The 23,986-nt window shown below is 38.3% G+C and overlaps 1 protein-coding gene across 1 annotated transcript in view; it reads left to right on the top strand.

The window, feature by feature from the left end:
• Positions 1 to 23,081, top strand: part of cacna1eb (calcium channel, voltage-dependent, R type, alpha 1E subunit b) — a 73,649-nt gene extending 50,568 nt beyond the window's left edge. The window contains exons 18-49 of the mRNA XM_055151906.1: positions 859 to 976; positions 1,719 to 1,786; positions 2,363 to 2,430; positions 3,966 to 4,691; positions 5,377 to 5,651; positions 6,460 to 6,610; positions 6,685 to 6,814; positions 8,117 to 8,176; positions 8,254 to 8,360; positions 9,327 to 9,338; positions 10,129 to 10,225; positions 10,854 to 11,014; positions 11,212 to 11,349; positions 12,653 to 12,854; positions 13,271 to 13,435; positions 14,975 to 15,085; positions 15,173 to 15,253; positions 15,517 to 15,636; positions 16,278 to 16,343; positions 16,431 to 16,522; positions 17,183 to 17,357; positions 17,701 to 17,828; positions 18,372 to 18,468; positions 18,548 to 18,653; positions 19,175 to 19,282; positions 19,399 to 19,499; positions 19,618 to 19,724; positions 20,278 to 20,377; positions 21,116 to 21,217; positions 21,982 to 22,117; positions 22,205 to 22,347; positions 22,578 to 23,081. Coding sequence (XP_055007881.1) covers positions 859 to 976; positions 1,719 to 1,786; positions 2,363 to 2,430; positions 3,966 to 4,691; positions 5,377 to 5,651; positions 6,460 to 6,610; positions 6,685 to 6,814; positions 8,117 to 8,176; positions 8,254 to 8,360; positions 9,327 to 9,338; positions 10,129 to 10,225; positions 10,854 to 11,014; positions 11,212 to 11,349; positions 12,653 to 12,854; positions 13,271 to 13,435; positions 14,975 to 15,085; positions 15,173 to 15,253; positions 15,517 to 15,636; positions 16,278 to 16,343; positions 16,431 to 16,522; positions 17,183 to 17,357; positions 17,701 to 17,828; positions 18,372 to 18,468; positions 18,548 to 18,653; positions 19,175 to 19,282; positions 19,399 to 19,499; positions 19,618 to 19,724; positions 20,278 to 20,377; positions 21,116 to 21,217; positions 21,982 to 22,117; positions 22,205 to 22,347; positions 22,578 to 23,081 — 4,755 coding nt within the window. The remainder of the gene's footprint in view (positions 1 to 858; positions 977 to 1,718; positions 1,787 to 2,362; positions 2,431 to 3,965; positions 4,692 to 5,376; positions 5,652 to 6,459; positions 6,611 to 6,684; positions 6,815 to 8,116; positions 8,177 to 8,253; positions 8,361 to 9,326; positions 9,339 to 10,128; positions 10,226 to 10,853; positions 11,015 to 11,211; positions 11,350 to 12,652; positions 12,855 to 13,270; positions 13,436 to 14,974; positions 15,086 to 15,172; positions 15,254 to 15,516; positions 15,637 to 16,277; positions 16,344 to 16,430; positions 16,523 to 17,182; positions 17,358 to 17,700; positions 17,829 to 18,371; positions 18,469 to 18,547; positions 18,654 to 19,174; positions 19,283 to 19,398; positions 19,500 to 19,617; positions 19,725 to 20,277; positions 20,378 to 21,115; positions 21,218 to 21,981; positions 22,118 to 22,204; positions 22,348 to 22,577) is intronic.
• The last annotated feature ends 905 nt before the right edge of the window (positions 23,082 to 23,986 follow it).

The raw sequence follows: 23,986 nt of genomic DNA on the forward strand, positions 1-23,986 counted from the left end.
TTCTCTCTCTTCCTCCTCCTCCTCTTTTTCTCTTTTTTCTCTCTCTTTCTCTTTCCCTCTCTCTCTCTGTCCCCTCCTCTCTTTCTCTCTCTCTTTATTTATTAAATTATTTATTTATTCCCTCTTTTTCTCTCTCTATCCTCTGTCTCTGTCCTCTCTATAGATTGTCTTTCTCTCCCTCCCTTTTTCTCTCTCTTTTTATCCTCTTTCTCTATCCTCGTCTCGCTCTTCTTCTCTCTCTCTCTCTCTCTCCCTCCCTCTTTCTCTCTCTATTCTCTCTCTCTTTCTCTCCCCCCCCTCTCTCTCTATTTATTTATTCCCTCTTTTTCTCTCTCTCTATCCTCTGTCTCTGTCCTCTCTATACATTGTCTCTCTCTATCTGTACTGCTCCTCCTATCTCTTTCTCTCTCTCCCTCCCTCTTCCTCTCCCTCTGTCCTCTCTTTATCCTCCTCTTTCTTTATCTCTCGCTTTATCTATCCCCCCTCTCTTTTTTCTCTTCCTCGTCTCTCTCTCTCTATCCACCTCTCTGTCTTTCTCTCTCTCTCTTATCCCTCTTCTCTCTTCTCCTCTCTCTCCCTTTTCTCTTTTTTCTCTTTTCTCCTTTTCTCCCTTTTTCTCTCTATTCTCCCTCTCTCTGCCCCGTACCTCCGCTCCCCGCCCACACAGAACATGAATTCAGACATGAACAATTTCACAAAAGACCCACTGTAAAACCAGTCCTCAGTGTTTTGATTTTTACACTTTTTTTTTTTACACATAGTAATTACACACCTTCAAAATGGAAAATGTTCTTAGTTAAATACATTTCAGCACTGATTTTAAAAAATGTCAGTGCCTTATGTATTTTTTGTCTGTAGATCCTGACAGGAGAGGACTGGAATGAGGTGATGTACAATGGGATTCGCTCACAAGGCGGAGTGCAGTACGGCATGTGGTCATCTATATACTTCATAGTACTCACCCTGTTTGGAAACTGTATCCTTGTCGAGGTTTTTTTTTACTAAAATGGAACAATAATTTTTGGGGGTCAAGATTTATTGTGATTTGTATTTTTTTCTTTGTATTAGTGGAAATGTTGTGTTATATTTTCTACAGTGTGATAAGATTTTAGCTGTAGAAGGTTGAATTATGAACTATACGTCTAATTACTTAATGATGCATTGTGTAACGTTTCAAATGAAGGGTCCATCAAATACTTTTCTCCATGGAGATATTATTACTTTGTCTGGAATGTTTCACAGTATGGTATTAAACCTTTCTATATTCGTGGAGACCAAACCAGATCAAGTTACAGGTCAGATCTGTGGCGAGGCAATCCGTGAGCTATAAAACCATCTGTAATTTAAGGCAAGGTTCATACTGTGAACATTCCAGGCAAAGCGGTGACATATCCATAGAAACAAGCAGGTTACCTCAATCAAAAGTTACGTAATACACCTTTAAGTGTTCTGAAATGTATGCATTGCAGCTTAGAATACTTACTGGGGGATAATTCTGCTTTATGGTTTGGTTTCAATATTATCGTTTCTATATATATATAAATTTCATATATCATTTCAAAATTTGTTATCATGACTACTCATGGGGTTCACCATACTGAACAGGCTGTAAAGCTGCTGAGGATGCACAATGTAGTGATGAGTTTCAAATAACCCTCATATACCATACAGTCTTGGTATAAAATGTTACATCGCGTTCTTAACAATCTCGTGAACAGACACACTACTGAACGTCTTCTTGGCCATCGCTGTGGATAATCTGGCAAACGCACAAGAGCTTACAAAGGTCAGTGTACAAAAGCACATGTTGTGAAATTTTAAATATTTGTGATTTTATTAATGAGATTTAGCTTTTAATGATTCAGTGAGATTTTTTTCGGATGTTATGATCTATGTTATAATGTTGTTTCCTAATTACAAACATACCTTGTCTTGTTTTGTTTCATTTACACATGTTTAACACACAAACCCTGCATATTTAGGCTAAGATCTTCTTTCAAACAGAAAACACTCTGTTCCACTTTGTGATGTCATGTGATAATACAGGAAGAGCTCCAGGGTGTTTTTAAACTCCATACACCTCCATAGAATCATTAGGATAATTTCAGGCCTGGAATTGCCAGTCTCTACTGGACAAAAAGTAAAAGGTAGCTGTTAACTTGCTTCAGAACATGACAAGGTAGAACAGAGCATTTTCAGTTTTGGAGATGTACACAGACTAATAATAAAGAGTTACTCAAACATGTGTGAATGAAACAAAACGAAACTCTGGTGAGGTGACAGCATTTTAACATGCCTTAAAGCTAACAAGAGTCAATTTTGCACAATATAGAACCTTTAATGTACATATACTCTTTGTCAGGATGAAGAAGAGGAAGAGGAGTTTTTCAACCAGAGGTATGCCAGAGGCAGAGACGGCTTAATATCGGAGTAAGTTACTGGTTTTATAAAGTTGTGTGAAGGTGATCTCAGCATCCAACATTCCTTGGCATTTCTCAGTGACTTCTGTCTGCATGCTGTAAGGAAAACACGGATCTGCATAGTATAACTCAGTATGTTCAGTACAGTTTAATTATGAACTCATTTTAAATTTGTGGTTACATTACAGATTCATTTTAATGCTCTGTGTGGACCTCTAGGCCTTTCTGCATGGACAAAGGCATGTTTTGGGCATTATTGACTAGATGCAATAAACACTGAATGATGCCTGATAAAAAGCATGACTTTACATGTATTTGGCCACCCCAAGTATTAAACATGTGTTTCCATGGTGATTTGATTCCATTGGTGTTTGTTGACTTCCTGGTTCACCTGCACTGATGATCTTTTTGTTTCATGAGACGTTATGTTTTTCTTATACAGAAGAAGTATCTCAGTTTTGTTATGAATTCTTTTGCAAATCTGACTCTGAGTGTTTCATCTGTCTGTTGTTGTCTGTATTTATATGTTGGTCTTATGTTGCAGATGTCTGGAGACTGAACTTGCATTTCTGTGCTCTGCTGAACTCATCCTGTCTTGTTTTATGACTGTTTTACTGCACTGACCAAAATGGTAATTATTATCATTATTAGAATATATTATTATTGCCACTGGATTCTACATACTTACTGTTCACAACTGTCTTTATCTTTAAAAGCAGTATCACTCAATAACAGAATGGCTCTTACGAGTGTGTTTTGGTCAGTGTCAGAGCAATGTTCTGTGTCCAACTCTAATGTCTTGTTTTCAAATGGTCACTCATTGATTTCATGGACAACAAGAATCTGAACACCAGTAAGTACAACTGTATGCATCTCTGTCCCACCGGCATCTCCTTCTTTTTCTATTTACCCTTCTCCGATATTGTTTACATCGTTAGAACTTCAATCCTGCACTTCCTTTTGATTTTGTGCTATTTTTTACTTGATCAGTCAAATATATTTTAAATTCTATGTATGTTTTGTGTTTAAGTATTTCACATTTTTATGGATAATGTTTGTTTTGGTTTCCACTAACATGACACTAACCTACTGTAAGTGTCATGGAAAAAGTTTTGATTTTGTTTTATTTCAATTATTTGACTGTTGAAAAAATTAAAGATGCATTATGTATCTTTTCTGGTGGAAGGTCTGCCAAATGCTATTTTTCAGGGAGATGTTATTGCTTTGTCTGAAATAGTTCACAGAATGGTAATAAACATTTCTATCTTTCTGTCTAAGTCACAAGTCAGATCTGTGGAGAAGCAACCCATCTCACAGTCAGAATGCCTGTTTTTCTAGATATTTTTGAGCTATAATTAACTGTAATTGGATAAATGTAAAAGAGTTGTTTAAGGTCATACTGTGGAACAATCCAGACAAAGCAGTAACATCTCCATAGTGAAAAGCATTTGACAGACCCACCTCCACCAGCAAAAGTTACACAATGCCTCTTTAAAACATAATGTTGCAGTTCTCGTTCTAATAGAACACTGTATTGTTCTTTAGTGGCAGACGGAGACCTTACCTGTACAGGAAGCGAGCCATCCACAGAGGTCGACCTAACTTCCCAGAGGAGGCCGATGGAGGGACTGGAGCTGCGGACGAACAGCCCCTGAACAGCTCCAGAACTTTCGCCAATCGCCGCGAAAGACGAAGGAAGGTCAATATGTCCGTGTGGGAGCAAAGGGCCAACCAGCTACGCAAACGTCGTCAGATGGCCAGCCGAGAGGAGCTGTTCGGGAGCCCCACAGAAGACACAGCAGAGACTCCCACTATCCCCCACGCCCCTGCCCTGTCCTCTGAAGTGAGTTCGGCCCGCTTCCCCGAATCGCCCATGTCCGAATCAGACCCACAGTCTATAAGCATTCCCATCCCAGAACCCCCCACCTCTGAGCCTCTGGTGAAGATCTCAGAGGAGAAAGCACCCGCCTCCAACCACCGCACCACTGGGGGGAGCCGTCACAGGATGGCGCGTAAATTCAGAGGGATTGAGGATGGGGCCAGGCACAGGAGACACAGGCACAGAGAGGCCAGAGCAGAGGCCAAGAGTCTGGACTGCACGCTGGCTCCGAATGAAGGGGCAAAGGTCAAAAGGTCACTCAGCCAGGACCCGAGGGTGCTGGACGAGCAAGATGAGAAAGAGGAAGAGAGAGAGAAGACTGAAGTTGTACAAGATGAAGATGGGACGTGTATTGTGAATCCATATGCTGATGTGGGAGAGGAGAGCAGAAAGTAAGGCCACATATTATTATTTTTGTATTAAAAAAACATTATAAGTTATGGGCCATATCACTTCATATTTTTATTAGGTCATTGCAGTTAGAAAACTTACCATTTGCTCTTACCAACTTACCAACTCTCTAATACAATATTACTACCCAAAGTATTATATAACTCTCTAATATGTGACGAAATAATGCATAGGTTTATTAAATTTTTGTGATAAAGATTACAGATTAAATCCTTCTGTGACTTTTATATAATCACAAATAATTTGAATTGTATTGATCTGCTATGTTGTCTTAGACTGAATATCTCTGTGATTGTGATATAACTGTGATTTTTTGGCATTGCTATTTGAAATTAATTTCTAATTTATAAAAAATTGGATTCTGTTCAAAGTTCACATTTTAAACCTATCCAGAAGAATTGACAAAAAGGCTAAAATATGAACAGACAAACTAATACAAGAATAACATTTCAGAACATCTTTGTACAGATTTAAACTACAGGAATAGCTGTTTTATCCAGATAATGCAGGATATTTAGTTGTTTGCGAAGGAAATTATGTAGTTAAACAACTGCAGCCTTTGAGATTTGCTAATTGCGTTCATATAAATTTCATGATTCATTTTGCCGCTCTAATGTTGTTATTTCATCATTTACTGTTCACTAACCGTTTTATTATGAATTCCAGAGCTTCCATCGAAGACCCAGATGTCCCAGACCCCCCTGAGTGCCAGCCGCTGGTAGACTGTAACTGGCCGGGGCAGACGGATGCTCAGTCAGATCAGTACGAACACCAGAAAATCCCCATAGAGACGGCACAGGAGGCCACGGAGTACAGCCCCAGCACCATGGAAACAGAGAACCACCCCAGGACCATGGGGTCGTTCAAACATCACAAAATGGAGAGTAGCGTGGCAATTGACATGTCATCACAACCTCTGCTGGAGCTCACGCCAATGACAGGTAGCACTTTCCTCATCACAGCAACTTCTGAACCGTGATCTTCTCCTTGTCTGTGCAGTGGTCTGTACAATTAGCAGTTAGCAGGGCATCTGTGGGAATTGTGCACAAACTTAAAGGTGCACTATGTAACCTTTTAGCTGAGGGTTGGTTACCTCCTTGTTTCTATGCATATGATAGAATGTTCCACAGTATGGCATTAAACAGATCTTTATATTTACAATTTACAGGTTTTATAGCTCCAAAATACCTAGAAAAACAGGCATTCTGGCTCTGAGTGGGGTTACCTCTCCACAGATCTGACTTGTAACTTGGTCTAGATATTTTTGAGCTGTGAAACAACCTGCAGTTTAATAAATGTAAGGTAGAGCTGTTTAATGTCATACTACGGAACATTTCAAGCAGAGCAATAATATCTAGCGGACCCACCAGCAGAAAAGTTGCACAGTGCACCTTTAAATCTGATTGTACAGCCAAAAATAACCGCAAAGTCAAGTAATGTAAAGAAAAAGTACATGTCATAAATATGGACCCCAAAAATATATTGTTCCAACTTCCATATATTGAACGTTAAGTCGATATAGTAATTATCGCTACTCACGCATGTGAAAGTGGTTGGTTTTACTTACAAATAAACAGAGGCTCCTGAACTGTGTGTTGAGGCGAAAGGATCTTCTCTCTTTGTTTCTGACATGATAACTGAACCTTACATGAGCCTATTGCACTGGTGACTCACTTGCCCTTTGTGGCAGCCTTTCACATCCAACTATAACATTTTCACAGCTATTCTCACAAATGTCTTCTGTTGTAGGGAGCAGTAAAGAGCTGGAGGCATATCAGTGTGAACAGAAAGAGAAAGAAGATGACGAAACAGACGAAGAAGAGGAGGAGGAGCCACCACCCTTACCTCCGCCCAAACCTCCAGCTCCAGACAGCATGTTCATCTTCAAAGCTTCTAACCCGTAAGACAGTGTAAAAACCAATATGATATCTCAAGATGTTTCAGGTTTGTGAAGCTACTGTGTTCTATCTGCAGCATAAGGAGGATTTGTCACTATGTGGTGAATCTGCGATACTTTGAGATGACCATCCTGCTCGTAATTGTGGCTAGCAGCATTGCACTGGCAGCTGAGGACCCAGTCTGCACCAATTCAGAAAGAAACAAGGTGCGAAACTATGATCACTAAGTCTAATCACTACTAATGACTACTTATTGTCCAGTGAGTAATGTTAACATATTTGCTAAAATACTAAATCACAAGATCAATACTTTTCATTCACACTTAGAATTGTCTGTGTTCTGGGTAGCTTGAGATATTTAGATTTAAGGTTAAGGTACACTTTATATATTATATATATATATATATATATATATATATATATATATATATATATATATATATACATATCTCTGTAAATTTGTCTTTTGCATTTGACGTTATTGGGGCAACCTGTTAAGAGCAGTGTGCACCCGGTGACCCATCTCCTGATCCTGATCTAGGCTTGGTCAGGAAAACCTTACCTGGAGGATTTTACCCATGGTGTCTGTTTTGGGTTGATGGATGAAACCTGAGCAGCTGAAGGAAACTCACCCAGTCAAAAGAGGAACATGCAAACTATGCACAGAAAGGCCAGGGTAGCAAAGGAGTTAAATCCAGAGCCTTCTTGCTTGCTAGCTAGTCACTGTACCTAAAAAATACTGCATGCCCTACCAGAAGATTTAGTAAATTGTACAGAAAGCAAATAGGAACCAGAATATTTGAATAACTTGTTTTGTAGACCCCACACAGTTGGCTTCTCATAGCTAATAATGCTATAATGCAACACATCTGACCTATTTATGTTAATAACTATCATAAATTCAAAATTCAAAACATTCATTTGGCCTAAAAAGAGACACTTGTAAGTATAAACTAGCTTAGATGGTTGACCAGGCTTATTAAAAAGGGGAATTATGCAAACTAGATTTTTTTTTTTTTAGCTTTTTACAATGTTATTCCCTCATCAAAAACATGCCCGAAGAGGTTTTAAATTTCATCCATGCATGTTAATACAGTTAGCAGTAAAATTCTATCCAGTGCTCAACCCACAAGCCTACATCATCCATGCTCCCACTCGACAATTATTCATAAATATACAAAAAACGTGATACAAAACTGTACACAGCAACTTGACAAACCTGATGTGATATGCAGTAGATTTATTAGCGAGATGCACACTAACTGTATTGTGATGGCGCTCTGAAAAAGGAGTTTATGCATGGAGAGCATAAAGGCAGAAAGTACGGAAGACTCAGAGCATCAAAAACAAAAATTACATGTTAATATATTGTTAAAAACATGTTAATATGTTGTTTTCTGTGAATATCGCCTGTTCAAAACAATAAAAGTTAATACCCCATAGAAGTAAAATACCTCCTCTTTAATTCCTCTAGCTAATTTTCCACATTTTTATTTTCTTTGCTTTAGGTCCTGCGCTACTTTGATTACGTCTTCACTGGAGTGTTCACCTTTGAGATGATCATTAAGGTGAGAGCTTGCTTATACAGATATTTGTCTCATTCTTTTATTGGAGTTAGACTGTGTGCATGTGTCCTAACCTCCAGATGATTGACCAAGGCCTGATCCTCCACGACGGTTCATATTTCCGTGATATGTGGAATCTGTTGGACTTCATCGTGGTGGTGGGAGCACTCATAGCCTTCGCCCTAACGTGAGTCATGATGATGCTGCTGCTGCCGATGACTAAAGACTGACTCACCGCACCATTGTACTCAACAACCTTCTTTTTAAATCTCCAATCTGATTTTTTATTACTTAAAATACTGGGGATGCTGTAGCGGTATTAAACCCCCACAGATATATATATATTTTTAATAAAATCTTTATCTTCTCAGTTTTTAAATTATACATAACGATACAGATATAAACAAATAAATAAACCTTCAGAACCCACCCCTCTCTCCATCTCGTCACACACACAAAACTACACAAAAAAACAAAAACAGAATTTTAATGTGATTTCTATGGTACTGGAAGTGTGTACTGAGAATACATATTCTGACTACACATTTTGAGTATGGTAATTATATTCCACTACAGATACTCTTTGGTGGTGTACAGAATACAGTTACTTTTCTAAAATCAAAGGAATACATTACGTACAAATGGGATTTAAAGTGCACAGAATCAGAGACTAAAAGTAGACATTAGACTGCGGTGAGTGCATGTGTGGTTTTTCTATCTCAAATCAAGTGATAAGAAACGCTTTAAAAACAGTGAAACAAATATAAAGCTGCAATTAATACTATATTACGTTTTTACACTCTAATTTAAATGCAACTCGATGTAAAAGTATTCTAAATATTCAGAATACAATACTCTGATATCAGAATACATTACAAAATACACTGGGCATGAAAATGTATCGGTGTTAAATCCCCACAGATATTTTAATGTGATTTCTGTGATATTTTACTTTACCAACCATGTGTTATTTTGCTGTTGTCTATTTCGGATTTCAATGTGGCAATAATTAATGATTTTTGTTCCTTTTGTTGCACTGTAGATTTTTCCGTGATTTTATGTGTTGTGAATATAGCTGTGATCCTCAATTTTTCTCTTTTGCCTCAATTTTTTCTGTTGTTCCTGTGGATTTTGTCACTGTTGGGGCTTCCAGGAATGTGATGGGGTAAAATTTCACACTAAATGTTGTGCGTTGTCTCCATGTTTCCCAGTTTCTGTTTGTATTGCTGTTGGTTTCCATTAAAGGTGCATTACGTAGCTTTTCTGGTGGAGGGCCTGTATCTGCCACCAGCTTGTTTCCATGCCGATGTTATTGCTTTGCCTGGAATGTTCCACAGTACAGTTTTACCTAGCAATTATCTATCTCCATGGCAATAAGGAGGTGGTGCAATCAGGGAAAGTTACAATTCAGATCTGTGGAGAGGCAGCCCCAATTACAATACAAACACATGTTTTCTTAACACTAAAAGCAACTGTAACTGAATAAATGCAAGGCGGATATGCTTAATGCCATTCTGTGGTACATTCCAGGCAAAGTTATTATTTATATAAAATCAGGTGCAGATCCCAATCAGAAAACTTACATAGTTCACCTTTAAGATCTTCATATTGTTCAGTGGTAGTAGTTTTGGTAGTTGTAATTTTTGTTCAGTAGTTTGACGGCATTGGCAGGTTTAGAGGTGAGTTTAAAAGATTTGTCACATTAATAACATAAAGATTAAATGAACCGTCATCACTCCAATTCTGTAACTGTTGTTGGTAGCATTGTGCCATTATTTTATCATTTCCTAGACCTGCTGGATCCCATACAGAGACATTTACGTTAAAATCTGTCTTCATGTTCATGTATTTCAGTTTTCACCTGAAACTATTTATGTATTTTGTTACCAGTGTGTCTGTGACAAGTCAGTGTCACCGCAAATGCATGTCTGATTTCTGATACTTAATTTACTCAGAAACAACAAAGGAAGAGACATTAAGACCATCAAATCCCTCCGAGTTCTTCGAGTTCTACGCCCACTGAAAACCATCAAAAGGCTTCCAAAACTTAAGGTATGCTTTTGAAGTTTATAAAATATATAATGTAGGACTATAGTTGACCAAGAATTTATTTAGTCAGCTACAGCCTGATATTGCAAACAAAGACATGCCCTACTGATCGATTAGTTAATGAAAAAAGGGGTGTGGCAAAAGTTCTGAAAATGATTGTGTATGTGATTCAAATTGCACTCAAGATTAGACCAGCACAGGAGTTCATCCAAAACCATCTATTTATACAAAAGAAGTACTAGGAAACAATATTTACAAACTAGACAAACTAAACTTGCATATTATGAGTTTAATCTACCTTTTTACATATAAATACCAAGAAATACCAAATCTTCAGATAACTCACTCACTTAGTAACTCCTATTTTTTTGCCATTTAAATATAATAATAATACTACATAACACTTGTATGGCGCTTTTCTTGACACTGAAAGACACTTCTCACAGTTCAAACAGACAAAACACAAATGAAGAAATAGATAAAAATTAGATTATGCAGTTATTTGAAAGCAGTTTACTACTCAACTTGTTAAAAAGTTTCAAGACACCATCAATGGATTCATCAAGCAAACAACTATGTGTGTATATTTCTAGTTGGATCCTTGCTAACTCATATTTTCTCTCCTCTTCAGGCTGTTTTTGATTGCGTGGTCACGTCTCTGAAAAACGTATTCAACATCCTGATCGTTTACCAGCTCTTCATGTTCATCTTCGCTGTGATCGCCGTGCAGCTTTTCAAAGGGAAGTTCTTCTACTGCACTGACAGCTCCATGAACACAGAGAAAGAGTGTCAGTAAGTCCCAAACTCACACTTTCTGTTTGGTGTAAAACAATCTGCTACAACTTTTCACTGGCGCTGTTTGTGGTGAATCTGTGCCCTGTTACAAAGAGGTATTGTGATGGCATGTTCTGTTCTCCGCGTCATGGAAAGCGCCTGTTTAATCAGTGAAAGTGCGAATGCTAACATCTGGGCTGCTACGCTCCCCACAGAGGCTACTACATCGACTACAGCCGAGACAAGAAGGAGGTGAAGAGGAGAGAGTGGAGGAGACATGAGTTTCACTATGATAACGTCTGTTGGGCTCTTCTCACGCTGTTCACTGTGTCGACGGGAGAGGGCTGGCCACAGTAAGTTTAGGGTTTAATAATAATAATAAATTAATAATAATAATAATAATAAAGTGTTTTTCATTGTATCACAAAGATGCTGGTAGGTGGTAGAGTAGGCAAAATTGTACTCAAGTGAAATGTGATTGTAAGTATAAATCATTAAGTACTGCACAAAATCTGGTATTTTCAAAGGATAAATATAAAAACTAAATCATATCTGAAGGAGTGGTGCAAGAAATACAAATGTTCAAATTTACAGCATAAAGCTTTTGTCACACAATGGGGAGAGTAACCAAAACTTTAGCTCAAGTAAGAATATTGTTACTTCAGTAAAAAAAATTAAATAGAGTAGAAGTATGCAGCTAAAAAGGTGTTCTGAAAAGTACAATTTCTTTAAAAAGTTACTAGTAAATGTAATTTCCCGTCACTGTTCACACTATACCTTACCTAGGTTTCAACGTTTATCAGTTATCTCAATAATTTCAGATGGTAAAAGACAACAACAAAAGCATAAATGCTCAATTTAATCGTACTAGTCCTAAAACAATAAAACCAGTCATATCAAATAAGAGCTAAACCATAAAATAAATAAAAATAAATCCAAGATGATGTCAGTGTGTTTGCAACGCTGCTTAGTAATATGAACATTGATGTTTATTTCTTTTTAATAAGCCAAAATCAAATCAGAAATTGTGATTGATTTTTGTCATATCGCCCAGTCTAAATTATGACCAGCTGAACTGTCTGTTATCAGCTCATCAGAAATGTCCTATAAGCTTTTGTACTCAGATTTGTTCCCATTTGCAAAGGCATCTAATCTTATACAAATCTAATCTGAAATGTATGGCCTGACAGCTCCATCAGTGAGCATTTTTTGAACAGAGGACTTGTGCTGCTCTCTGAAAAGCAAAATGTTGGATACAGACAGATTGGGATTGGCCTGGCACCAAGTCAATCCCCTTCACATGGTGAATAACTTTGGCTCTGTGTCTGCTTAGCAACAGCACCTGAATCAGTGTGTTGCAGTGCCTTTACTGGTTGTTTTTATTACCTCTGTCTGAATTGAAATATTAGTTTTTATATCTAACCTTTTTGCATCAAGGGGGAAATAACTGTTGAGGATAGTTGTTGCTTGAATATTTGATAGGGTACTGAATCTATGGATACAAGTTACATTTTGCTAAGGGCTCCATCTCACTGGCTTGCTGTGAGACTATGAGATACAAACTTTTGCATTTACAATGGCAGCATATATTGTTGTGAAGCAGAATGTTTTATGCTGTGTACTGAACATGTTTTTTTTTGTTTTTTTTTATCTCAGGGTCCTGCAGCACTCTACAGATGTCACAGAGGAGAACATGGGCCCGAGCCGAGGGAACCGTATGGAGATGTCCATTTTCTATGTGGTCTACTTTGTAGTTTTTCCGTTCTTCTTTGTCAACATCTTTGTGGCTTTGATCATCATCACCTTCCAGGAGCAGGGAGACAAGATGATCCAAGAGTGCAGCCTGGAGAAGAACGAGGTAATTTTTTTTCTTTTTCTTTTTTTTTTTTCAATTAGTTCAACTTGAGATTGGGAGTGATTGCCTCTTGATTTGGGAGAGAACCACCTGCGCTTTAGCCTTCGCAGCAGTGGGCTGACACTTGGTAGCCCCACTGTTACATTTAGTGAGCACTACAGTCACTAACACAAAGCCCTGTAGAAGCTACTTGGTTAGTAGCAAAACACAGGCTGTAAAAGCTTAGTAAGTCAAGTTGTTTTAATTCATATTTTGTTTTATACATCCTTTTAAATTGTAAAATATTTATACATCATGTTAAAATGTTATCCAGAGTTCCACAGTTTTACTTATTTAACAGAAACACACATTTGTTGTCTCTAAAACTTTTATATCCAATAACTGATAAATCACTTCATTTCTCTCTGTATCCTTTTCAGAGAGCTTGTATAGACTTTGCCATCAGTGCTAAGCCCATGACCCGCTACATGCCCCAGAACAGGCAGACGGTCCAGTACAGACTGTGGCACTTCGTGGCCTCGCCCTCCTTTGAGTACACCATCATGGTCATGATCGCTCTCAACACTGTGGTGCTCATGATGAAGGTGAAACTCGTATTGAGTGTGTCAGTCCGTAGCTAATTATTTTATTTTTTTATTCACCTCTACCAGACATTCAAACAAATAGAAGGTTTCATTTTAGTTAGTTTAGTTTAGAGGAAATCAATCAAGCAAATGTACTGATTCACACACACTACATTAAAGGTCCTACATTATGCAAAATTGAATCTTGTAAGCAATAAGTCATGTTGTAATGTTGATACCTCATCAGAAACATACAAGGAATTGTGTTTGTTTCATCCACACGCATTGTTTGACTAATGCTTTGTTATTAGTCAGTCTGTATCTCCAAAGCTCAAAATGCTCTGTTCTGCTTTGTAATGTCATGTTGTGGTAGTTTACAAAGTTAACAGCTACTTTTTACCTTTAGTTCAGTAGAGATGGACAATTCGATGGTTGAAATTATCCAAATGATTCCAGTGAAGGTGTAAGGAGTTTAAAATCACATTGGAGCACTTCCTGCATTACCACATGACATCACAAGGTGGAACAGAGTGTTTCCTGTTTAAGAGAAGACCTCAGGAGAAGAACCTTGTTAAACATGTGTGAATAAAACAAAACACATCTCAGTATGTAATTGATGAAGAAACAAGATTATAACATAGATCAGAAAATAGCCTACTATTGTCCCTTTAATGCCAATGTGTCTTGAAGTAATTAATTCTGACTGTTCCCAGAATCTCCACTTAACATCACGCTCACAATACAGCACAGTGGTGAGACCTTGCTTTTCATCTGAGTCTTTAGATGTAGATCCCACTGAGACATGAACCTCATTTGCCCTCCAAATGAAAGGCAGTGCTTTTCAATGGGCTTCTCACAAAACACTTACCAAAGGGCCTGAAAGGGAGCTGAGTGAAGAGATTTTCAGCCCTGTAGGGAATATTGTGTAACACAAATCTTATATTATTACGGTTACTGTTCTTGTAAGAAATTACATTTACGTATGATAGAATGTTATATAATTTGGTTTGTTAGACTTGTATTACACTAAGGTAATCAAAAGTTAAAAAAAAAAAATAGATACTAATCAATACTGTATCGAAACTAGATACTCACTCATTTGGGCAGATATTGAATAAAAAAAAAATCATACTCTCAGGATGGAAATGAACCTTTCGTGAATAGCTTGAGCTGTAGCAAAATAAGTATAAGAGCACATAGATTAGTATACACCCATGGACCATTATGGAAGCCACCTGAACGACTGAGGGATTACACAGATATAAGGCCATATGGTAATATAAAAGAAAGTACTGAAAATTTATGTTGAAAATCACATTCTATTGTACACTTCCTATATTACCACGACATCCCAAGGTCGAACAAGAAGTGTTTGTTGAGAGAAGACCTCAGTTTAAATATGCAGGATTTGTGTCTTAAACGTGTGAATGAAACAAAGCACTACTCGAGGCATGTTTTTGATAAGCTAACAACATTATAACATAGATCAGAAAATAGAATAATAGAGGCCCATTAAAGAAAAAAGGAATAAGCTAAAGTCATGTGTTTCTGTAATTTCAGTACCACTCAGCTCCTACTGCATACGACTTCGTTCTAAAGCATCTGAACACTGCCTTCACTGTACTGTTTTCTATGGAGTGCATCCTGAAGATCATGGCCTTTGGTTTTGTGGTGAAGATTTATTAACTGAAGATTATATTTAAGTCTTGTTTTGTTTGTGTATTGACTTATTAAAGACAATTTATTCTCTTTTCACAGAACTACTTTCGAGATACTTGGAATATTTTCGATTTCATCACCGTACTTGGCAGCATCACGGAGATAGTGGTAGACTTACAGGTAATTACCACGGAAACAATTTTTATTTTCGTTCACAGCATTTTGTCACTAAAACTGACACTTCTAGCCTTGTTTAGCGCTAATCCATTCTTCCTAAGTTAGCTCTTGTAATACTCTCTCTACTGTTGAATTTGACCATCTGTGTTGTTTTGCCTGCCCGTGCCTGCAGTCTGCCACTCTGGGCCTCACGTTTTTGCTTTTTTTCAATGCCTTCTCGCCTTTTGCCACGCTCTCTGTACCCGCTCACGCGTGTGACGGCTTAGTCTGTCAACACCATCAACATGAGCTTCCTGAAGCTCTTCCGAACGGCCAGGTTGATCAAGCTGCTGCGTCAGGGCTACACCATACGGATACTGCTTTGGACCTTTGTGCAGTCTTTTAAGGTACTACAGTCTAATAAAGGCAGAATATAGTCACAGTATATTTCACACTACACTTCATGCATTGTACCCAAGCTTGTTGACAGGCAAAAAGCCTCACGTGACCCTTCCTTTGCCCCCCCTATCTACTGCCCTGATTGTACTTATATCATTAAAGGTGCATTATGTAACTTTTCTTGTGAAAGGTACAGTACTATATAGAGATGTTATAACTTCTCTGGGATGTTCCATCCTTAGACATATCTATCCCCCCTGAAGACAAGCAAGTGACACAGCCCGACCACATATTACATATAAGATATGTGGAGAGCTTATACTTCTCACAGTAAGAATGCATGTTTTTCAAGGTTTAACAATAAAAACACACTTTATGAAATGCAACATATATTACGTTTAATCCCATACTGTGGAATGCCAAGCAAAGAAACAATATCTCCATGGAGTCAAGAAAGTTGAGAACCCCTACCAGAAAAGTTACATAGTGTCTTTTTAAGAACAATGTACTGTGTAGTTGCATATGACTGCAGGTTGTACAAAGTACTTTTGTACTACTACTATTGTACGCAAGTTATTGTTGTTTTGTCCTCATTTCCAGGAAACAATATAATATCTCTAACATATATTAATTGACTTTTTTCCACCAGGCCCTTCCTTACGTTTGTCTTCTGATTGCGATGCTTTTCTTCATTTACGCCATCATTGGAATGCAGGTAATCATCTGTAACATCTGGCCTCATGTTCTAGTAGAACTCCATAAAAACTCCGCTTCTAAAATCATTAAATCAATTGTTTTGCAGGTGTTTGGGAACATCAAACTCAATGATGACAGTCACATCAACCAACACAACAACTTTAAGACTTTCTTTAGTGCACTCATGCTGCTCTTCAGGTACAATGTGTCTTATTCAAATTTTTAATACATTTTGTCTCAGGATGGACCTATCCAGCTTTTTCAATTCAAATATACATATAGAGATACTTATCCAATTGTGTTATTGTTATTTACCCTTCAAATACATACTGATACATATGTACCTTGGTATGAATAAAAAAAAATAAAAAAAATGAGACACTCTAGGCCAAAATCAGCCTGTAAATAATCTTATTACATTAAATTAAAGACTTAACCAGGATATCGTGGAATCGATACCTAATCCAGCTAATATTTCAGTGCATAGGCCTGTCTCCATAATTATTATATAGATTTATTGTTCAGTATATCAAAGATGGAACAACAGTTTTTGGGGTCAATACTTATCGTGTTAACTTTTTCTTTGCCCTTCTGTCAGTGTTCAGTATTCAATGGCAATATCATAAGATTTAAGTGATAAAATAAAGTGTTTGATTCTGTTGTTTATTTATTGCAGCTCATCATCTTTTAACAATATTGAACATTTAGAATAGTTTTTGTGGTTTGAAATCTGCTCTTGGGTTTTTGTGTCAAAGGCATATATTATCATTAATATTATCATTACTTCAAAATTTGACAAGCTATCAGTGATACTAGTATTGGTACCTTATTTTGGCTGAATTGTTTCTTTGGCTTCAGGAGTGCCACAGGGGAGTCATGGCAGGAGATCATGCTTTCGTGTCTGTCTGGTCAGGAGTGTGAGCCGGACCCCTCCCTCGCCCCCTTCACCATGTCGCCCGACCATGAGGGGGGCTGTGGCACTGACTTTGCCTACTGCTACTTTGTCTCTTTTATATTCTTCAGCTCTTTTCTGGTAATTGAAACCTCCCTCATGTTTTTGGCCCAAATGATCATAGCCATTATTTTTTACTGCAAATTCAAGTATTTCTATCTCTGTATTATTTTATTGCACTGTGATACAGACCTAAGTTAGGCCAGGAATTAGTGTTCCAAGACTTTTTAAAGGTGTCTATTTGAAAGTCTTACTCTATTGACCACCAATCTATGGCACTCGTCTGTAAGTATGTTAATATGTTACTATAAGTTTGGTTTAGACTCTGAGGGGCCTCCATAATCTATTAATGGGAAACAATGGATTGCTTATTTGATATGATTGCTTTCTGTATGTCTTTATTTCGATTATTTTTTTTGTGTAGATGCTGAATCTGTTTGTGGCTGTGATCATGGACAATTTTGAGTACCTGACACGAGATTCCTCCATCCTCGGCCCTCATCATTTGGATGAGTTTGTCAGAATCTGGGGAGAGTATGACCGTTTAGCATGGTAAGATTCAGTTGTTTAAATAATAATAGACTGACCAGTGTGAAAATGTTGCCTTCACAAATCCCAAATACAGCTGCTAGGCTTGTGGTTGGTCACTAGTTGGTTACTGCTGTCAAGGTTCTTTTTTGTTTGAATTACTGTGAAGGACTACATGCTTACATCTCTTTCTCTTATCAGCTATCAAAATAAGGCCTTTAGATAGAATGAAATCAAGGACACTATGTAAGGACACAATGTATCTGAACTCAGATTATGCAAGCACAAAGATAACTAAAGATAACTAAAACAACGTAATTTGTCACAAAAACTGATTGCACAAGTAGGACAAGTCTGTATTTTAATTTGCTACACTGGTATGATATCTGTTGAAACATTGCTGAGAAGTGTTATGTAGCCTGTCTGATTAACATATTCCCAAATGGAAAACCAAATATTGTTCAGTTTTGTGTCAAGGATGCAGTTACATTATTATCCAAAAGAGGGCAGTCAATGTGCACAAAATCTTATGTTTGGATGCTGTTCCCTTTTCCCTTCTTCTCACAGTGGGCGCATTCACTACACTGCTATGTATGAGATGCTAACACACATGTCGCCTCCTTTGGGGTTGGGTAAAAAATGTCCAGCCAAGATTGCATATAAGGTAAATTGTAACAGCCTTTGTGTATGTAGACAAGTACAAGTGTCTTGAAACATGACATGCTGTGTATTTATCCGATCAGAGGCTGGTATTGATGAACATGCCTGTGGACGAGGACATGACAGTTCACTTCACGTCCACTCTGATGTCTCTCATTCGCACCGCTCTGGATATCAAAATCGCCAGAGGTCAGAGGTCACAAAATCAGCTGTAGTTTTAGTGCGAATATAAATTTTTTTCATTTATTTTTCTTCTTTATTTCCATAATTCTTGGCAATATAGATTCTCACTGAAGGCATCAAAACTACGAATGACACATATGGAATGTATAACTTAAAACTTGTTTTAGATAAAAAAATAAAAATAAAAAAAGCCACCCTTTGCTTTGATCACTTTTGGTACTTATGGCAATTCTTGACCCCACAAGGCACACCTTTGAAGTGAAAACCGTGTCAGGAGTCTTCATCAAGAAGCTCAGTGAGAGAGCCAAAGGTTAGCAGGATTGTCAACAAAGCAAAGGGTGGCGTCTTTGAGGATTTGAATATAAAATGTTCAAAAGATTTTGTTGAGTTATTTCACTTTTTTTCTTTACTACATAATCCCAAACATGTTGCTTCACACATGTGTTTTGTATCTATATAAAATGTAGAAAGTAGTAAACATAGAGAGTGGTAGTGTATGAAAACTGATGAATTGTTTTTTTCTTCAGGTGGTGAGGATCGCATTGCTCTCGATTCTGAGCTGCAAAAGGAGATCAGTATTATCTGGCCCTACCTCCCTCAGAAGACCTTAGACCTGCTTGTGCCCATAAATAAAGGTAAAAGACCCTTTTAAAATTGTAAACAAAAATAGTTTACATTTCAGAATAGAAGCAACTAAAATATTTGAGTATTTTCTTCATCATGAAAATAACTATGAAATCCTCTCTCACAGATACTGACATGACCGTAGGAAAAATCTACGCTTCAATGATGATCATGGACTACTTCAAACAAAACAAGGCCAAGAAGCTTAGGCAACAACTTGAAGCACAGGTAATGTGGTGTTAAAGAAATATTGTCCTGAAACATCTGATTTGGCCTTTATTCTAAAATAAAATAATCATCTAAAAACTTGCATGAAAACTGATATCTGTTTCTATCTGTTATTTAGAAGAGTAACCTGATGTTCAAACGCCTGGATGCTTCTGCTCTGCCTGAAGACATTCTGTCCAACACACAGCCTCTGCCCATGATGGCCCACAGCGCAGGATCTGCTTTGTGAGTTAGAAACATATCTCCATGGTAGGGGCGCTCAACATATCACAAAAGTATCATGATACTGACTGACGCATTAATAGGTATGCAATAACACCAAGGTTCAAGGTTAAAGGCTGCCAAACACTCCAGGATTTTTGTTTTTAGACAGTTTTTAAAAGTGCTACAAAAAGTCCACACTACAGACACGAGGAGAATCGGATGAGATTTTAAATCTCCAGTCGCAAAGACTGCTGAGAGATATGGCAACTTATCGTAGGCTACAAAGTTGTGTGCACACCCGCCTGGTAGTCAAGTTAACTGCTCCTCGGTGGAGCACTTCCTGTATTACCACATGACATCACAAGGTGGAACAAATGTTTTCAGTTTGAGAGAAGAACTCGTCTTAAATATGCAGGGCGTTAAATGTGTGAATGAAACAAAACGCAACTCTGGGTAAGTTTTTGATGAGGAAACAACATTATAACATAGATCAGAAAATAATATCGTGACATATTCCATGACTCGAATATGATCGGTTGTGTCTTTATGTTGATGTGCCCTTTTTCCAATGCAGGACCAGAGGAGGCTTTGTGGCACTGAGCCCCATCTCACCGCAGGAGCTATTTTTGCAGCCCATCAGCTCTGACATCGACTCTAGTCAACCGGAGAATCTGGTAAACAAACAAAGAAAAATATGTATCTTTATTTTTAACTATGTCTCCCAACACTGACACAATATCATTTCTATTCAATATGAGACGAGCACAGCAGGTTGTTGTCAAGTACTAATCTAACCTTAATTCAACGTACATTCATTTTGTGGATTTTTGTCATATTTTTGTATTTGAGTTTTTTCTGGCATAGCAGCTCTTGTGTTGTCTGATTCTGTCATTATTTATATCGCTTTCATCTACTCTTTCAGTAGATTTTGACAGCAGAAAATATTGTCCACGCTCCTCAAACAATCTTGTCAAACTTGATTTTGACACTTGATACAGATTTTGATACTTGAATGATATTAAAAGATTTTGGGGGCAACATTGTCATTTTAAATACTAAATAATAGTATTTGTTTATGATATGTGGTCAAGATTCAAACTAAGGTCAAGAAAGGTCAAATTTTATCCAATTTATGTATTTTTTTTAGTATTGATACCTCCTCAAATGAGTATCTAGTTTAATTAGTGTAATTTTCTATACTTTTGACAACTCTTGATCATGGTGGTATGAATAAGTATACTTGTGTCTCGCGTTGGTTGTACTCGTCTTGTCAAAATTTGTCTCCTTCTGATTGAGTCTAGCTATCTTTTTGGGTTGAACTGGTAATGTTGTCTGAATGGTTAGCGGTCAGTTTGCCATGGCCTGGGGCGGTCCATGCGTCTCGATGCCCTGCTCTCTTGTGTGTGTGCCAGGTGGTCCAGTGCACACGGGGCCTTGTGGTCCCTCTGGAGCTCCTGGGCAGGGGCCTGGGTTTACGGGCCACTTCTATGCCACGTCTGGTGGTAGACCTGCAGGTACTCACTCAGATCTGAGGGAGCTCTGTCTGCATGGCTTCAGAATGCCTGGGTTCTAATGTGAAGACATTTAAAGGGGGCTGCTTCGAACAGGAGATGTTGGAATGCCATGACTGCATTGTTTTTCCTGCATTTTTATGACATCTCTCTTGATATTTCAGAATGCTCTTTATTGCAATGAAAGCATGAAAGGTTTCAAAGGAAATGATGTGGTTGCCTGTGCAAGGAGAAGTGATTCAACTTTGTGAAAATGACCGCATGTCTACATTCATTCTCTTCAAACACTTTACCAGACTTTGTAGGCACTGAATGACTTTTCATTTGGTAAAATGTAATTAATAAGCTCTGTGCACAATAGCTCCCGGCAGCCTCACTGTTAGCGTCACTACTTCCTTTCCAATTTTATCTCTGAGGTTTTTACCAAGTCGCGCTAAAATGAATGAACATGTACTCATACTAAGTATAAAAATAAATGGGTAGTTGTTATTTTAATTTGAATTTTAATAGGTTGTTTATTTTATGTTTTACATTTTTAGTAAAAGTGACTGTTAGCTTTGAGACACAGTGAGCTGACTAATGTGCTGCTGTGCACAGAGCCTATTAGCAAAGATTTTTAATTAAGTTTCCTATAGTTTAATATGTAGATTTATTATGCCACAACTATGAAATATAGTCTTACTTCTCCTTTAAATCATCAGTATATTTAATAAACTCATGACTGTGTTTCTTCTTGTGTTTGTTTGTGTGTACTTGTCAAACCCTAGCCAGCGGAGGATGCCAGCGAGTCCCTGAAGCGTTCAGTGTCGACTGTGGGCGACCAGCGGGTGAACGGGCTGTGGCAGGATGAGCCGAGTCCAGAGAGGGTGTACAGGCCCCGTCACAAGAGCTACAAGGCTGCTGGTTAGTGCTGTCACTCCAGACCGCTACCCTCCGCTAACTAGGCGCTAATTTACTGCTCTTATTTACCATGTGTCACTGCTCTCCCAGTGTCCCGGTCCGAGCGGCAGCAGGCGGAGAGGGAGCGCCGACACCTGCTCTCTCCCGACAGGTCCCGCTGTAACTCTGCAGACAGGAGCCAGCAGCCCTCACGCTCCTCCAGTGTGGAGAGAGCCAACACAGAGGACAAACAGGTGAGACCTGTACTCCCTGCTCATAGGGACCAGAGAGGAGACTCAGCAACCATGAAAACATTAAATTATGCATGAAAAGTCTGTAGCAGTGAATTTAAGGTACATTGGTGTATATAAGCTTTAGTGATTTGTTGATATTGTTTGATATTTTAATGGGTATATGCTGTTCGCGGGCAAAGAGTTGAATGACAGATCATTGTACTAATTTCAGCTGTTGTTTCATTGCCCAGGGTAACAGCTCTGACAGCCCAGTGCCCTCCACATCAGAGTCCAGCACCCCCAGTGGTCGGAGGCCCATGTCGCGGCCGCACATCTCTTACTCTCCTCTGGCCAGCCGCCCTCAGCCTGAAGATGAGGACGAGCCCGGCAGCCCAGAGACCATCAGAAGAGTGAAGTCCAAGAGGGAGTCTAAAGACAAGAGGGAGTCTAAAGAGAGCAAAGCAGAGCGGAGGAGAAACCCCTCTCCTCCGCGTCGCTACCCCTCAGAGCCTTTCCTGGCTTCTCAAGAGCAGGACGACGAGCAGAGTCCCGACCCCACCGGCCCCATAGAAACTCTCACGTTTGAGGCGGCTGTGGCATGCAGCCTGGGCCGTGCCAACACTATCAACATAGGCGCGCGCTCTCGGACTGGCTGGCAGGTCCCCAACGGACACTTTCGAAAGCGCCTCGCCCAAACCACATCTGTGACAGGGTGTGACCCCCTCAGTGACACAGAGGAGGATGACAGGTGCTAGGGACTGAGCACCCACAAGGAAACCCCTGAGGTGCCCCCTGAGGTGCCCATTATCAAGCAGTAATATTTATATGCTGGGATTCACATGATTTTATGAGCCTGTAGTGTTTAAGTGAGATGGAGACTGACAAAGTTACCATTGTTTTTTTTTATGTTGATATTACAGATAATAAGATAATAAAACATAATGGCCATCAGTTAATGTAGAAATACATTTTTTGTATTCCTGCTTTTTTGAGAGAAAGCACCTTTTATAAGTCCACATGATAAATGTTTACTACATTTAACAATTGAGATTTATTTAAAGCATTGTTTTATTCATGAATTGCTTTCATAGACAGACAGCTAGCTGTCCAGTACACTAACTACACCAGTGTTTCTCAAACTTTCCACACCAAGTTCCACATTAGATAATATTTGTCTTTCCGAGTACCACTAGATATAAACCCAGACAAGATAAGGGCTACATTAGAGCTAAACATGGTCTGAAATTAGACTATACAAGGTCTAAAAGGAGACTAAACTATGGATACAGTAATTTTAAAGGATGATTAAGCCAAAGGAACTTTAATAGATTTGTCTCTAATAAAACCAATACTCTAAACTGCAAAGAGCCTTGTGCCATAGTTTGAGAAACACTGAACAACATTACCAGTTAATAAAACTTTACACTGATTGAAGTTATTTAAATGTGCATCTTTAATGATTGCCCTTACTTCCTGATAATGTTTCCTGACATGTACTTGACAAAACAGAGTAATAATATTATCTGTAGGAGACAAGGGGGGAGATAATCACTTTTGTTGACTTTTTTTTCTTTCTCAAGATGTTTTAAATGACTTGGTATTGCGATAAACAGTATTTTATCTGTAAGGTGTGTGAATATGTAACTAAATTTTCTTATAA

This window comes from Boleophthalmus pectinirostris, unplaced genomic scaffold, assembly GCF_026225935.1.
Source record: "Boleophthalmus pectinirostris isolate CB_2022bp ecotype Guang Dong unplaced genomic scaffold, ASM2622593v1 HiC_scaffold_16, whole genome shotgun sequence".
Lineage (NCBI taxonomy): Eukaryota > Metazoa > Chordata > Actinopteri > Gobiiformes > Gobiidae > Boleophthalmus > Boleophthalmus pectinirostris.